We start from the raw sequence: 14539 nt of genomic DNA, 5'->3' as shown, positions 1-14539 counted from the left end.
ATGTTGTTTTTTAAGAAACTTTGTGGCTATTTCTTAATAGATTGAACAAGTCTATTAATCCTTACTTTTTTAATAGGTACAGATGAGAATTTTCATACCCTGAATTACCTTACAGTAAGACTACTACTGTAAATATCCTATAATTTGGAGCCCTGAGAAATTGTTGTGCTCCAAAAACTATATTTCAGATCTGAAAGACAGGTTGGCAGTTTCATCTTTTTAAAAGTCTCAACACAGTGACCAAGATAAAATGGAACTCTATTTTCCAGAAAAATCAACCGTGTGACAGCATATTTTCGTTAAAAGAATAAGTTTAATAAGTTTGTTATGGAGAATGGAACTGATTTTTAAAAATATATACACAAGTAAGCTCAAGAAGAAATTCCTTTAAAAGTCCACACAAGAAAGGGTATGAGGGTCAAATTGCTAAAATACAGGCTTCAAAGGCTTAGTTTTAGTTTTAAGTTTATGCTATCCTGACAGAAAAACATTAGATAGCATATGAAAGGAATTTCTAGCTTGTACATGACTGGGACGCCCTGAGATAAAAATGAAATTTTCATTTACTAGTATTTGCTCAGCAAATTCAAAAACACTTCAAGAGGCAAGTATGTTATAAAGGAAATCAAATACACAGTGAATTACGCATGCAATTCTGTAAGAAGCAACTATTTTCCCATGTACTTTAAACAATTCTCTCCCTAAAGTTTCTGAATATCAAAACAATCTTCTGAAACTGAATGTTTGCTATTTTTACAAAGTACTTAGTAAATTAAGGGATAACTTCACACTAAATTCTAGGAATTCTTTCTTTCTTTATAATGCCTCAAAATTATATAAAGTTAAAGGTACATAGCTCACTTGGCATTTACAGAAGGAAAAAAAAAGTCTTCAGCTTTTAAAGTTACTATACAGAAGATTTAAGAACCTCCAAATGTTAAAATATGGAATAGAACTTTACACTAAACTAAATGAGAACAGTCTTAGAAAGAAAATGTGCCCACATGAAGCAAAGCTCCAGGAAATGACTTTATTTTACCTCAATTCCAAGAACACATTCCATTTCTTAGGACTGGCAAATTCCAAAATGTTTCATTGACCAAAAGCAGAATTTGCCAGAATTTCAAGTAAGTCTATCTTACCTCTGAGTATTCTTTAAATAGCCCAAGTTGCTATCCTTTTCACAGATTATACTGAGTTGGCCAAAAAGTTTCTTCAGGTTTTGGAATGGAAAAACTGAAACGAACTTTTTGGCCAACCCGATAACTGTTATCAGCATTAAAATTGCAAGAATGTAGAGAAACTTAGATATAAAGTTATAATCCTGCCCTTTTAGTGAACTCCTTAAGCTCTAGACCATTCCTAAAGTATTATCTCTATAATTCTTACTCCAATAAAGGGCATTTGCCATGTGCCAGGCACTAATGAATTCCTCCAATTCCCTGGAGTTACATATATTTTATTTTGAGGAATCTGAGGTACAGACTTTAGGTAATTTACCCAAATACAACTTCATACAACTGGTGTGAAGCAGTAAATGGGAGTCAAATCTAAGCCTGATTCCAGTGTCTGTGCTCATGAATCCTATGAACATTATCACTTCCCAACAAAGTCCCTTATTAATGAGAAGCAAATACTACCATTACTGAATACTCCTGATGCTGACAAAATATTTAGGACAGATCTCAAGATACTTACATTCTTGCAGTGAAAAAATGGTAGAGGGGGAAAGTGTCCAGGTAATAAAAACCAACGAAGGGGAAAGAGTTACTTATTTGAGGATCATTTTCTTTTTGTTAATATTATCTACATAGAGCAAAAAGTCTACTAGCTCTTACTTCTGACTACAGTTTAACTGGGGAAAGAAATCAGGAAAACAAACATTCTCATAATTTTAAGGATTAAAAAGACATACTCACTAGCATAAAGTAGTGAGTTCAGTTCTAAAGCATACCTGTTCCTTCTCACAAAGTAAAAAGTATTTTGAGAACTTGCAAACATGGGATTTAATAAATACTTACATAACATATGTCTTGCTTGTAGATTTAACACCTCCAATAGGAATTCTTCTAACAATTACAGATGAATTTTTAGGAATTAGAGCATTATCATCAGTATATTCTGTAAATAAAAGGATAAAGAGTTGAATTTCTATTTAGAGATTTGGGTAAGTCATAGTCCTCAAGAATTAGAAAACTTCAACCAGACATAAATTTTATGGGAAATCATCTTAAATATAAAGGAGCATTAATAACCACATGTTCCTTGCATTGAGATTACTGATACTGTCAGAACAAATATCCAAAGCCATAAGGAGTTAACACCAAGTATGTCAACAGGTTCTTGGCTCTGGCACCTCTATCAGAGATGGAGGTGGAACCCCAAGTCTCAGGAAGACTAAGTCGTTCTCTGTTTAGCCAGTAATGCTGAACATCTGAACTATATGAGGAAAAAGTTGTTATTTAGAATGAAAATATTTTCTCTCTCCTGGTGGCTCAGACGGTAAAGCCCACAGTGTGGGAGACCTGGGTTCAATCCCTGGGTTGGGAAGATCTCCTGGAGAAGGAAATGGCAACCCACTCCAGTGTTCTTGCCTAGAAAATCCCATGGACGAAGGAGCCTGGTAGGCTATACAGTCCACGGGGTCGCAAAGAGTCAGACGCGATTGAGTGATTCACTTTCACTTTTCCTGGGCTCTAAACGCCAGTACTACTCGGGAAGACAGACTAAAAAGTGTGACACATTTTGAATCCTTTGTATTCAAAGAAAAAAGGGCTTTGTAATAAAGAATTCAAAGTGGGATGCAACTTTGGATAGAATGTTGATTCAAGGAAGGCCCCTCTGAGGAATTGACATCTGAGACTTACAGGAGACTGAGAAGACAAGATGTGCAAAAACACTGGCAAAGAATGTTTCAGACGAGAGAAGCATGGGGAAAGATGACACAAGAAGGCCAGAAGAGCTGAGGAAAACCACACAATGACTAGAAACACAGGCACAGGTTACATATACTTATATTTTGTTTCTAAGCACAAGAAGTCATTGAAAGATTTTAAATAAACATGATGATAATTTGATTCATATTAAAAACAAAAACTTGGGTATCTAAGTGAAGAATGAATCTGTATAGGAACAAGAACAGAAATGGTGACTAAGAAGGAGATTGCTGCATAGTTCAGGTAAGAGAGAATAATGATCTGCTCTGGAAGTGACACAGAAATCAAGAGAATGTTGTAAGGCTTTCTGACAGATGTGGGTGGAATCAGAGATGGAGGAGAAAGAGAAATCAGGCATGTATTCCTAGGTTCCTGGCTTAAGCAACTGGACAAACAGGGATGCTACTTTCTGAGAAGACAGACACGAAGATTATCCTACTCTTGGGACTATTACTTGCAATAGTTCTCTAAGAATGAAATTCAAACAAAAAAATGAATCGATGAATTCAACGATGGTTTAAAAAAAAAATCTGTTATGAAAGGAATTTGCAAAATTACCATAAAGAAAAATAATCCACTATAAGGGGATATATGTAAAAATGTACCCATCTCCCTTAATCACACAATCAAGTATTAGGGTTCACTCTTTTTAAGCTTTTATAGATGTACTGGCTCTATCCTTTCTCATAGCATTATCATAGAATGGGTTTCCCAGGTAGCACAGTGGTAAGTTCGATACAAGTTCGATACCTGGATTAGGGCAATCCCCTGGAGGACGAAATGGCAACCTACCCGGTCTTCTTGCCTAGAAAATTCCACAAAGGGGTGGAGGGCTACAGTTTATAGGGTCATAAAGAGCTGGACATGACTGAATGCACACACACATAAATTGTTCAGGAAAGGGTTCTTTTCAGTATACATATTTCAAGTAGTAAGCTTTATTTTCATAAGTATCCAATTAGAGTGATGCAATTTTCTAATGTAAGACTACCATCATTATCTTTTGCATAGTTCAGGATAGTTCCAAGTTCCAAGCAAGCTCTAAGAAAGAAAAACCCAGAAGCATGGGAGATGAGGCATCTTTAAAAAAAAAAACAACAACTCTAAAACTTGATGTCAAACACCAGATAATTAAGTTGCTGACTATGTAACTGTCAAAAGAGTTCACCATAGGAACAAATAGCAAATGTGCTCAGGAGCTTTCCAAGACAACTTTATTCACCCCATCAACACAGTGTTGTCAAGCTTAGTCTGGCTCTGATACCACATGCTCTCTAATTGACCTTTTAAAGTATCTGAATCACACTGATAATTTCCTACCTTTAAAATACCTCAGTAAGTAACCTGTTAGCTTCAAAAGATCCTCTCTATTTGACATTGCCATTTTTGATCCAAAAACATGAAGAATATGGATGAAATGAAAAAACAAGACGAATTTAAGAAATGGAGAAATAGTCTTTTGAAAATTCTTTTTCCTCAGCTTCCAAATCTTTTTTACCCTAAGTTCAGAATAAAGGCTATTTTGTTGTGTGTATGTGCTTTTTTTTTTTGCTGGGGGGGGGGGGGCGCGAGGTAATAGCAAATAAGCAGAAAAATTACAAAAACAAGTTTATATTGGAAAAACACAAAAAGATAATTTGAGATTCATTTTGAAATGCAGTCTAGAAATAAAGAAGCAGAATTCTTAAACCTGAAACATGAAATTCTGATTCAAGCATTTCAGTCTAAGATTTAAGAGTCCTAAACATGGACAGACTTCCAAAACTGTCCAGAATCTTTTATAGAAACATGATAAAACATCAATTCGAACAAACTAAAGTGATCCAGTTCGGCATTCTTTCCTAGGTGATCTCCTAACTATGAAGCTATAAACATTCATTCTGTCCTCTGCAATTCACTGGATGGTGCTAAAAACAAGTGGCATTCTTCCTCAACTGCCTTGTGACACTGATACTACTTGCCATAAAATTCATTAAGTGCCTAAATATCTTTTTCTCTCCTAATTTGAGGACAGCATAAGATGCAAACTTTCTCTTTTCTTAACCAATCCAACAGCAAAGCTTACTACAGCAAAGCTTTCTCCAATAATGACAGTTCACAAATATACAAAAAACACAGGGCTGGGCAAAGCACTTTCCTGCTTTCAGCATTTGTAAAAATAAGGTAAAAATAATTTCCTAGCTTAGAAAAAATATAACACATCACAAACTCTTAAATTCATGGACAAGAATTCCATCAACAATAATTTATTCCAGTCTAATGCTGTAATCAGTTATTAGATGAAAAAGACTGATGGAGTCTAGTCTTAAAGGAGTAAACTGTGTTATACTCAAGCAAAATATGAAATCTTTATGATTAAAACTGCCTTAATATTCTCTAATTTTACTTAATAGTTTATTTTTTCTCATTCATTAAGTATCATTAACATATCCAGGTGTCCTAAAATTATTATAAATCCATCTGTTAAGTGTGGCTGTAATGCTTAAGGAAGGCTTTTCTGGCCTCAAGAAATATTTCCTTAAAGGTATTTTCTTGAATAATATTTTTAAAAGCTGTTTCTCAACTATTCATGATCACCAGCAATTTTTCCTCACAATCATAATTACCAAAACCTCACATCTCTTAGGTCTGATACACTGGAAAACCGGAAAGGGGGGAAGCGGAGAATATTCCTGCACATGTTATCAAGTGAGTATACAAGGTCTTTCTTACTATTTTTGAGTGCTGTTCCTTAATACAATTATATTTATGTCTGGATGTAAATGTAAAAAAAAAACAGCTCTTGTACTTGACAAGTGGGGTACCTCCCCCAATTTCAACTAAAAGAACCCATGTCCCACTAAGCCAAATTTAGTGATCAATAAACTACCCTAACTAGAACTTCACTTCACTTCTAATCTTATAAAAAATAAACAAAACTCAAGACACAAAACGACACATCAGCATTGCAGTCCTGAGAAAAAGAAACCGAAGTTAAGTTCAAAGCCAGAGTCTGAAAATAGAAACTCTAAGAGGCCATTCTGTCTCATTCTAGTATCTATGTTAAATTCTCAGTATCATATAAAAAGCTTTTACAAAAGAGAAAAATTTAAAGATTCCAATTAGTGGCTTATGTATATTCATATGACAGCAGACTATTTTTCAGTATCCTAGTATCAATATAATCATATAAAATCAAGCAACCACTATTTAAAAAAATCTGTACTTTTGATCTTTCTGAAACTGATAAAATTTACGAGTAATATGATGAACTAAGAGTTCAACTACTTAATTCTGGAAGTTACACAGCAAACAAAAGTGGTCACACCAGAACATACCAAGTTCCAAAAGCAATTCCAACTTTAAAAACTGGCTAGATTAAAAACATCAAAGGGAGGATCTTTCTCCAAAGACAGGCAACTCTAAACTTAAAACTAACTAAATAAATCGGGGAAGGGAGACGAGGAGGACATAAAATTTGCCATCAAAACCCCTACGGTGATTAAGTTAGAAAGTTAGAGATGTTTCTCCAGCGCTGCTTTACAAAGAAGCCTTCCTTCTGCTCTCCTCTCCTGATGGAAAACAGATTAGGAAATGCCCCAGGGTAAGCACTCAAGACAATCTGGATGACATCCCCACCCCCTAACACCAAAACCCTCGTTTAAAAAAATCATTTGGGAGGAATCATCAGACAGTTGGGGATCGCCCGGTTGCAGATGATCCAAGTATAGAGAAAACAAATCAAAGTCAATTAAACTCGGGGGCTGACTGCTGCAACCCCTGGCTATCAATGAAATTCGTCCCCAAAGTGTTAGAACGAACAGTCCCACAAGAGACATAATGGCGGTTAGTCTCCAGCCAGGCACCTCGCCACCAGCATCTCTCTTCCACCAGCCAGGATCCGGAACCCGGGCGGCTCTTACCTTCTTTCGTCTGTGCGTTGGTGATCTGCAGGTCGCAGTCGGCAGCTTTCAGCTTCTCTCTCCCCATTATCTGCTTCTTTAAGTCGCAGAGGGAGATGTGGAGCCCATCAAAGGTGACGGTATCATAGTTGAGTTTAGAAGAAAATTTATAATGCACACAGGACATGGTGCCAAAGGATTCCTAAGGTTCAGCGAGGAGACGTGGACACGCTCAATATATGTATATTTATAAACTTAAGAGCAAAGTATGTACACACACAAAACACTCAAGAGACACCGAAGGAACCTAAAAGGCCTCAGATTAAATACCCCCCAACCACAAGCAGGGGTTCGTAAAAACAGTAATTCAGAACCCGCCCCCCCCGGATATTCAGAATCGCTTCATGTGGGAGGAGGCGTACGAGGACGGGGCAAGGGGGCAAGCAAGAATCCGCCAACCGGCACAATTGTCACCCGGCTGGGCCCCCCTCGCTCATGCTAAGGGCCGGCAGGAGACGGGGGCAGCGGTGCAGTCAGTAGCGGTCAGTCCACACGTTAAGAGTCCGAGTGACCCCGCGGGGTCAGGGGTCCATAGCGCGGCCGCACCTCCCGGATGGTCTCTTTCTCCGTGGATGGGGGTGACCCAGGCCCCGGGAGAAGGCAGAGGGGAGAGGGCCTAGGCCCGGAGTCCACGAGCGGCCTCTCGCCTCCTCCTGGCTTCCGGACGACCGGCGTCGGCTGCCCCAGGCCCAGGCCCCCGCCACGCAACAGACCCCTTTCGCCTGCTCCCCGCAGGGCCACGGGCGGCCCCGCGGCCTAGGCTGAAACGCGCGGTCGGCGGAGGAGAGGCCTTCCCGCAGGCCGCCCCCGGCTCCGCCTCCCCCCCCGCCGCCGCCGCCGCCAACGCCAACGCCGCTCAGACACAAAGCCGGTACTAGGCCTCGGCTAGGCCTCGCAGCACTTCCTCACCACCCCGGGCCCCAGCCAGCGGCCGGGGGGCTTCGGCGGACCCTCGCGACGCCGCCGAAGGCTCCCTGACGCTTCCTCTCGCCGAGTGCTCCGAGCTTCTCTCGCCTTTCGCTTCCGTCGCCTCTCGGCCCAGTACCGCGAGATTAGGCCCGGAAACCGCCGGGCAACGGCGAGGGCTCCGCCGGCTCCCTGTTTTGTTTCGCCCCTCTGCCGCTCTCGGGCCCTCACCAGGCGCCGGCGACACCTCGGAGCCAGGCACTATGGCGGACGCGGCCTGGCTTCGGGCGAGCGCCCCACTCCGGGGTCTCTTAAGCAGGGATTGCACGGGCGGCGCGCGCGGGGCGGGGCTGGCGTGCGCCGATAGGCGGGCCGAGGGGCGAGGCCTGGGCGTCACAAAGCGCACGGGCCCGCCCACGTGACCCCGCGCTTTGTGACTCCGGAGCGCGGAACCTGAACCAGCCGGGTGAACGGAAGAAACCATCTGCCTCAAAGGGCGGGGTGGCAGGCCGCACAGAGGACCGGCTCACAGCGCGGTTCCGGAGGGGGGGGCCCAAGTTTCCGCTGGTGCCTGACTGGTTCCCACTGAAAAGTGGCGTGTGGGAGGGGCGCCTAGCTGACTCCTCCTTCCACACAACACCCATCGATTCTCCCGAGCGCCCCAATTTCAGTAAACATTATGGTTGCTATGCAGTTAACTATGGTTGCCATGCAAGCCCCCCCCCCCCCCCCCCCAGCTTCCCCTTACGACAGAGTGGCTATCTAAAGCTCTTCCTAAGGAGAAATTCTGGAGCAGCCCCGGGCTAGAACAGATAACAGCCCCTACTGTGAAGATTTAAGGAGCTCTTACTACGTGCTAAGCACGGGGCTAAGCGCTTTACAACACTTCCAGGTTCTGAGCAGTTGCCTGCTTTGAAACCCTACCAGTGGGACCCTAGATTTTACTCCTCTATGCCTCCAGGTTCCTCGGTTATAAAACGCTCTTAAAAAAAAAAAATCGTACTTGGCTTACAGGATTGTCATGGATTAAATGAATACGTTTTCATTGTTGAGGGCCGTGCCAGGCACATGGTTCAATGTGGCTCAATAAATGTTAGTTTAACAACGTCAACAAAAAACCCGAAGTGGTCAGCACTACCACTCTTTCCAATTTATAGATGAGAAAACTGAAGCTAGGGGCTTGCACTTTCTGAATCGCAGAATCAGAGGAACGTCTTTTTGGTAGCGGGGTCCGAAATTCCTTCGCTAATTGCACTAAATGTACTAAGCACCCCCTCAGTAGATTGGCATCTTTTCCCCTAGATGCTTGGGGAAGTTACCATTACACCCATACAATTCATAATGTCATCTTATTGGAAAAGTCTCCGGAGGCCACCTTATCTAAATAGGACCGTCATCACTCTTCATTCCTATACATTTAACTTTTCTTCCAAGCACTCATCATTACTCACAGAGTTTATGTCTACTTTTAAATCGTCTGTACTGAGAAAAGGGGACTTTTATCTCTTTTGCTTATGCTATATCTCCACCTTAGAACACTGCTTGGACATAGTAGGCACTCAATGCGTTGAATAACTTAATACATTTTTAATGTGACCTATAGTAATTGCACGGTTTTAAGATTTTGACAAATTAAGGACAGTCGGAGAGATACAAATACAATTTAATTCAACCACATAATCATCAATGCTTTTCACATGTAACACATTTCTCTTACCTTTATCTTCTTTGGTAACCCACTAAAATTTTCTTGCTCTTGGGTCCACTTAAGGGCTGCTTTTCTTGAAAAAAAAAAAAAAACCAAAAAACTCTGTGTGAATGGATGAGGGAAAAATCACATCTAATGAAAGAAAATGACAAATCATCCTAGTATCTCTGCCTCCAAAGTGGTGAATCTATATCCTTTCACTAGTCTTTAGCTAATCCCACCAGCCCTAATTTAATCAGTCAACTTGATGAGGTTCAAAGGATCCCACACCCTCAGAGTAGAGTAGATCAGAATCCTGTCAGAAGAGCACTAAGAGTTCTTTGAAAGAATACACACATCAGTGGTATGACTGGGTCCAACAGTCAAGAGCCCTTTATAAAACTGTTTACTCTGGGCACTTATTTTTGGAGACCTCACTCTGGATCACACCAAACAGGTCAAATGTATTCACATTAAATACATTTTCGATGAGCTTTAACTAAGTAGCTTGATTAATGACAAAATTTCATTAAATTCCTTTATTAATATCAATTTTGTAAATTTCTTTTGGTTGCACAGAGTTACGTTCCCTGCCACTGCTGTACTCATCCCCCCAATTTTTTCAAATAATTTATTTATTTGGCTCCGTTGGGTCTTTGTCGCTGGAGGACTTTCTCTAGTGTCAGCAGTTGTGGCTCCTGGGCTCTAGAGTACAGGCTCAACAGTTGTGGTCCACAGCCTTAGTTGCTCCACAGCATGTGGGATCTTCCCAGATCAGGGATGGAACCTGTGTCTCTTACATGCAGCTGGATTCTTTACCACTGAACCACCGGGGAAGCCCTCTCCAATATTTTTGTAAGCCCTTGAGAAACCTTTTGTTCTATACCTATGGTGAACGAAGCCTCCGTTTCCAAGAGCCTGTAAGTGGCTCAGTCGTGTCCAACTCTTTGTGACCCCGTGGACTGTAGCCCGCCAGAATCTTCTGTCCGTGGGATTCTCCAGGCAAGAATACTGGAGTGGGTTGCCATTTCCTTCTCCAGGGGATCTTCTCCACCCTGTGAGCAAACCCAGGTCTCCTGCACTGCAGGCAGATTCTTTACCATCTAAGCTACTAGGGAAGCCCTTCCAAGTGCCTCCTCTGTAGCAATTTTGCGACTCTCAGAGCTAGGATTTTATAACTTTGTCCTTCTCAAGCCCACTGTACCCTCATCCCTCCACCAAACACATGCATTTAGTAGATTCCTTACTTTATTTACTTTGGCTAAAATTTCAGAATTGGGAGACCCACGAAGCTCTGGCTCCAGCAGTGAGAGTGAAGACTGCCCTCATGGAGACTGCAGTTTATTTACAGTTATAATCTAATCTCCCAAATGCCCCAGATCATCAGATTCTTAGTCTGGTCTGCATGCCCTCAGACCAAATTCGTCAAAGGTAGATATGTATGTCCCCACAGCACCGATCTACCAATATATCTTCCCCAGATGGTTGATTGTCCTGATATTACTTTTGAATTTATTTATTAGCATTAAGGCTACAAAAATTTTTGCATTTTTAGTAAAATACATCAATCTTCTCCCCTTCATGTGTTTTGTGTTTGGTGTGGTGTACGTGTGTTGTCGTTGTTGTTTTTGGCTGCGTCACACAGTTTGTAGGATCTCAGTTCCCCAGTGGACTAGGGACTAAACTTGGGCCCTTGACAATGAAAGTGTCAAGTCCTAACCCCTGGACTGCCAGGGAATTCCCTCCTTCAAGGTGTTTACCTTTACTTCTGTACAGTTCCTGGCCATTCAGCACCCGCCTTAGATATTTATTTGCTTATGTTTCCTTCTAGTTTATGTATGAACTTCCTGAGTTTAAATTCTTTAATCTGTTTGAAGGGTTCTACACAGAGCAAAGATCATTCTATCCCTTTTAAAACAGTGCAAGGGACTTTCTGTCTTTTGTTTTTTAACTAATTTTTTTTTAGTTCTATGTCTATAACACATAGATGATTTTAGTTTATAGAAGATTTTTGCTACATTATTTTTTACTCCCTTCTATTTGGTCTTCTTAACAGCATTTTAAGGCACATTTAATTTGTTGAAAGCTGAAGGTCATTGACTATTTAAGTCCCCACATGAACTGAGTTTTTGAAAACTGATATGAGCAACCTATTTCCTCCCCACTATTAATTCATGTATTCACTCATCACTCATTCAATTGGGAATTCCCTGGCTGTCCAGTAGTTAGGACTCAGCACTTTCACTGCAGGTTCAATCCCTGGTCAGGCAACTGAGATCCCCACAAGCCATGTGGTGTAATCCAAAAAAGAAAAAAAAAAAAAAATGACAATACCATGCATAGAAGACATGTGTAGGGAACAGTGAGATCCCTCATGATCATTGTGGGGTATACACTGGAGCAGTCATTTGAAGAAAAATTTGGAAGTCTTTTGCAAAACTGAGTATTCCTTTACCCCATGAATCATTAATTCCCCTCCTTGATTTGTGAAAGAGTTAAAATAGTACTTTCCTAGAAACAGGGTAAGTGGTTGTAGGAGAAGAATGAGAAGATGTTCAATGAGTAGAGAGTTAGTATATATATGTATATGTCACTTTTATATATGTAGTATCTTTATATATATAGTATCTCTATGTAGTATCTTTATATATATATAGTATCTTTATATATATTATATATATGTGTATATAGTATCTTTCTCATATTGGTTATAAACACAGGCAAAATTTGGCTCATGAATTTGGACAAGAATTTTATGGAAGCTCTCTTTTTAATAACAAAAAGTTGAAACAACCCAAATGCCCATGCTGTGAGAATAGATAAATACATTAAAGTCTATCCAGACACTGGAATGTTGTACAGCAGTGAAAATAAATAAAATATAGCAATGTGCAATAATATGGTGATAGGAATCTTTTTAGCTGTTCTTGAATCAAAAAAGCAAGTCTCAGAAGATAGTATATTAAGTAATACCCTTTCTGTTAATTTCAAAAACAAGTAAAACTAAACAATGCATTATTTGGTTAGGCATTTGGATATAACACATCTAAACAAGACAACTGGAGAGTGGTTCCCTCTGAGAAGGAAGGATAAAATACAGAGGAGGAACTCAGAATTATCGGTAATGATCTTGTTCTTGGATAGGTTCACTCTTTGTGATCATATGGACGGTAGCCCACCAGGATCCTCTGACCATGGAATTCTCCAGGCCAAAAGAATACTGGAGGGGGTTGCCGTTCCCTTCTCCAGGGAATCTTCCCAACCCAGGGATCAAACTCAGGTCTCCCACATTGAAGGATTCTTTGCCATCTGAGCTACCAGGTAAGCGGATAGGTTCACAGGTATTCATTATTTTACTGAAAATAAAGAACAATTAAACTAAAAGGGAGTCACGCACAGAACAATGATAACAAGTGGTCAGGAGATCAGGGTTATGATTAATTCATTGATGTGCCCCTGAGGTTTCAGCCCTCCCTTCTTCCTGTTGCTGGCAAAGAATCTCACAGACAGGGAAATGAAGCCTCTTTCAAAGAAACCAAAGTTAGTCTAGCTCCCTAAACTCTTGTAGCACTTAAAGCCATAACTGTAAAAACAAGCAAACAAACCTCATGTTTTGCTTATACTTGTATATTTTGGTTCTAGTTTTCTTGTGTTCAGGTCAGAGAGTCTACCTGTCCATCAGACTCGGGTTGACCTGGGGGACCTGGAGTCAGAACATGGCCCCAGTGACCTCATATTGTCCTCTGTCTTCTAACTTCACTCCACCCCATAAAAGTGGGACTCAAAACCAGGAATGTTCTGAAGAGGTGAGGCCTCATAAAAGCGTCAGGGAACATTATGTATAGACAGACACACGCCACGCTTGCTGCTTCGAGGAATGCAAGGGTTCTGCGTAAACACAGAAGAGGAACAGGAATGGAAATGTTATTGTGCCAGAGCCCAGGCAAAGCTCAGAACCTCTGAGAAGCTTCTTCTGTCTAGGGTGAATCCGACCTATTCGTTCATTCCCTCAGATATGAAGTATGTAATGAGCATCAGTGTATGCCCGGCACTGTGCCGGCTGCTGGGCAATCTGCAGTAAACCTATCAAAGCCCCTGCCTGCAGGAAGTTTACAATAAGGAAGGAAAGTCGTGTGATTTTCGAGGCTCCCAAACTTGCTGTGTGACCTTAGGAAAGTACCTTAACTTCTCTGGCCCTTGGTTTCCTCCAGGGATGTTTTATGCGCTCACGTGACTGCACTCAGAAGGATCCTGTGCTTGGTTTAACGTCCCGCTGTTGCCGTCTAGACATTCCTCAGAAGTTTCATTTTCATTTTGCCCTGAGTCCCACAAAGTGTGTAGCCGATCTTGGTTTCCTCTCTTTTGGGCGGGGGCTGGGGTTGGGGGTGGGGCTGGGTGCTGTGTCCTGCATCATGCGGGATCCTAGTTCTCTGACCAGAGATGGACCAGAGCCTCTTGCATTGGAAGCAGGGACTCTTAACCACCAGACCATCAGAGAAGTCCTTGGTCTTAGTTTCTTGATTTGTAAGACAGAGTTAAAATCGTGCTTTCCTAGAAACAGAAAGTGGGCTTCCCTGGAGGCTCAGCAATAAAATAACCTGCCAGCCGAGGCCTGCCGGTGCCTGCCGACGCAGGAGACACGGGTTTGATTCCTGGGTCGGGGAGATCCCCTGGAGTAAGAAATGGCCACCTACTCCAGTATTCTTGCCTGAAAAATCCATGGAGAGAGGAGCCTGGTGGGCTACAGTTCCTGGAGTCGGAAAGGGTCGGAGATGACTGAGTGACTATACACACACAGAAACAGAAAGTGGGATTGGCAGAGGGGGAAACGGGAAGAGTTTCAGTTTCATTACACAAAAAGCTCTAGAGATCTGTTGCACAGATCTCTATTTACTTACTCTATTTACTTTGTAAATACACTTGAGACTACCAAGCAGTACATTTAAAAATGGTTTTTACATTTTATGTTATGTGTAAAAAAAAAAAGACAAAAAACCAGTATCTTCCTCATAAGCTTGTTCATATAATTCCCTGACAGTGTGTGGCATAGAAGCACCACATAAATACAT

The 14539-nt window shown here is 41.3% G+C and overlaps 1 protein-coding gene across 2 annotated transcripts in view; it reads right to left on the bottom strand.

Moving 5' to 3' along the window:
- The window catches only part of RBBP6 (RB binding protein 6, ubiquitin ligase), a 31625-nt gene extending 23518 nt beyond the window's left edge, over positions 1-8107 (bottom strand). For both annotated transcript variants that reach the window (XM_065924514.1, XM_065924515.1), the window contains exons 1-2: positions 6839-8107; positions 2022-2121 (exon numbers count right to left, since the gene is read on the bottom strand). In XM_065924514.1, the coding sequence (XP_065780586.1) occupies positions 2022-2121; positions 6839-7004 (266 nt within the window). In that variant the 5' untranslated portion in view covers positions 7005-8107. The remainder of the gene's footprint in view (positions 1-2021; positions 2122-6838) is intronic.
- Between the last annotated feature and the right edge of the window lie 6432 nt (positions 8108-14539).

Source organism: Muntiacus reevesi, chromosome 2 (assembly GCF_963930625.1).
Source record: "Muntiacus reevesi chromosome 2, mMunRee1.1, whole genome shotgun sequence".
Taxonomy (NCBI): domain Eukaryota; kingdom Metazoa; phylum Chordata; class Mammalia; order Artiodactyla; family Cervidae; genus Muntiacus; species Muntiacus reevesi.
Note: the sequence above shows the minus strand (reverse complement) of the source record. Positions and strands in the feature narration are given on the sequence as shown.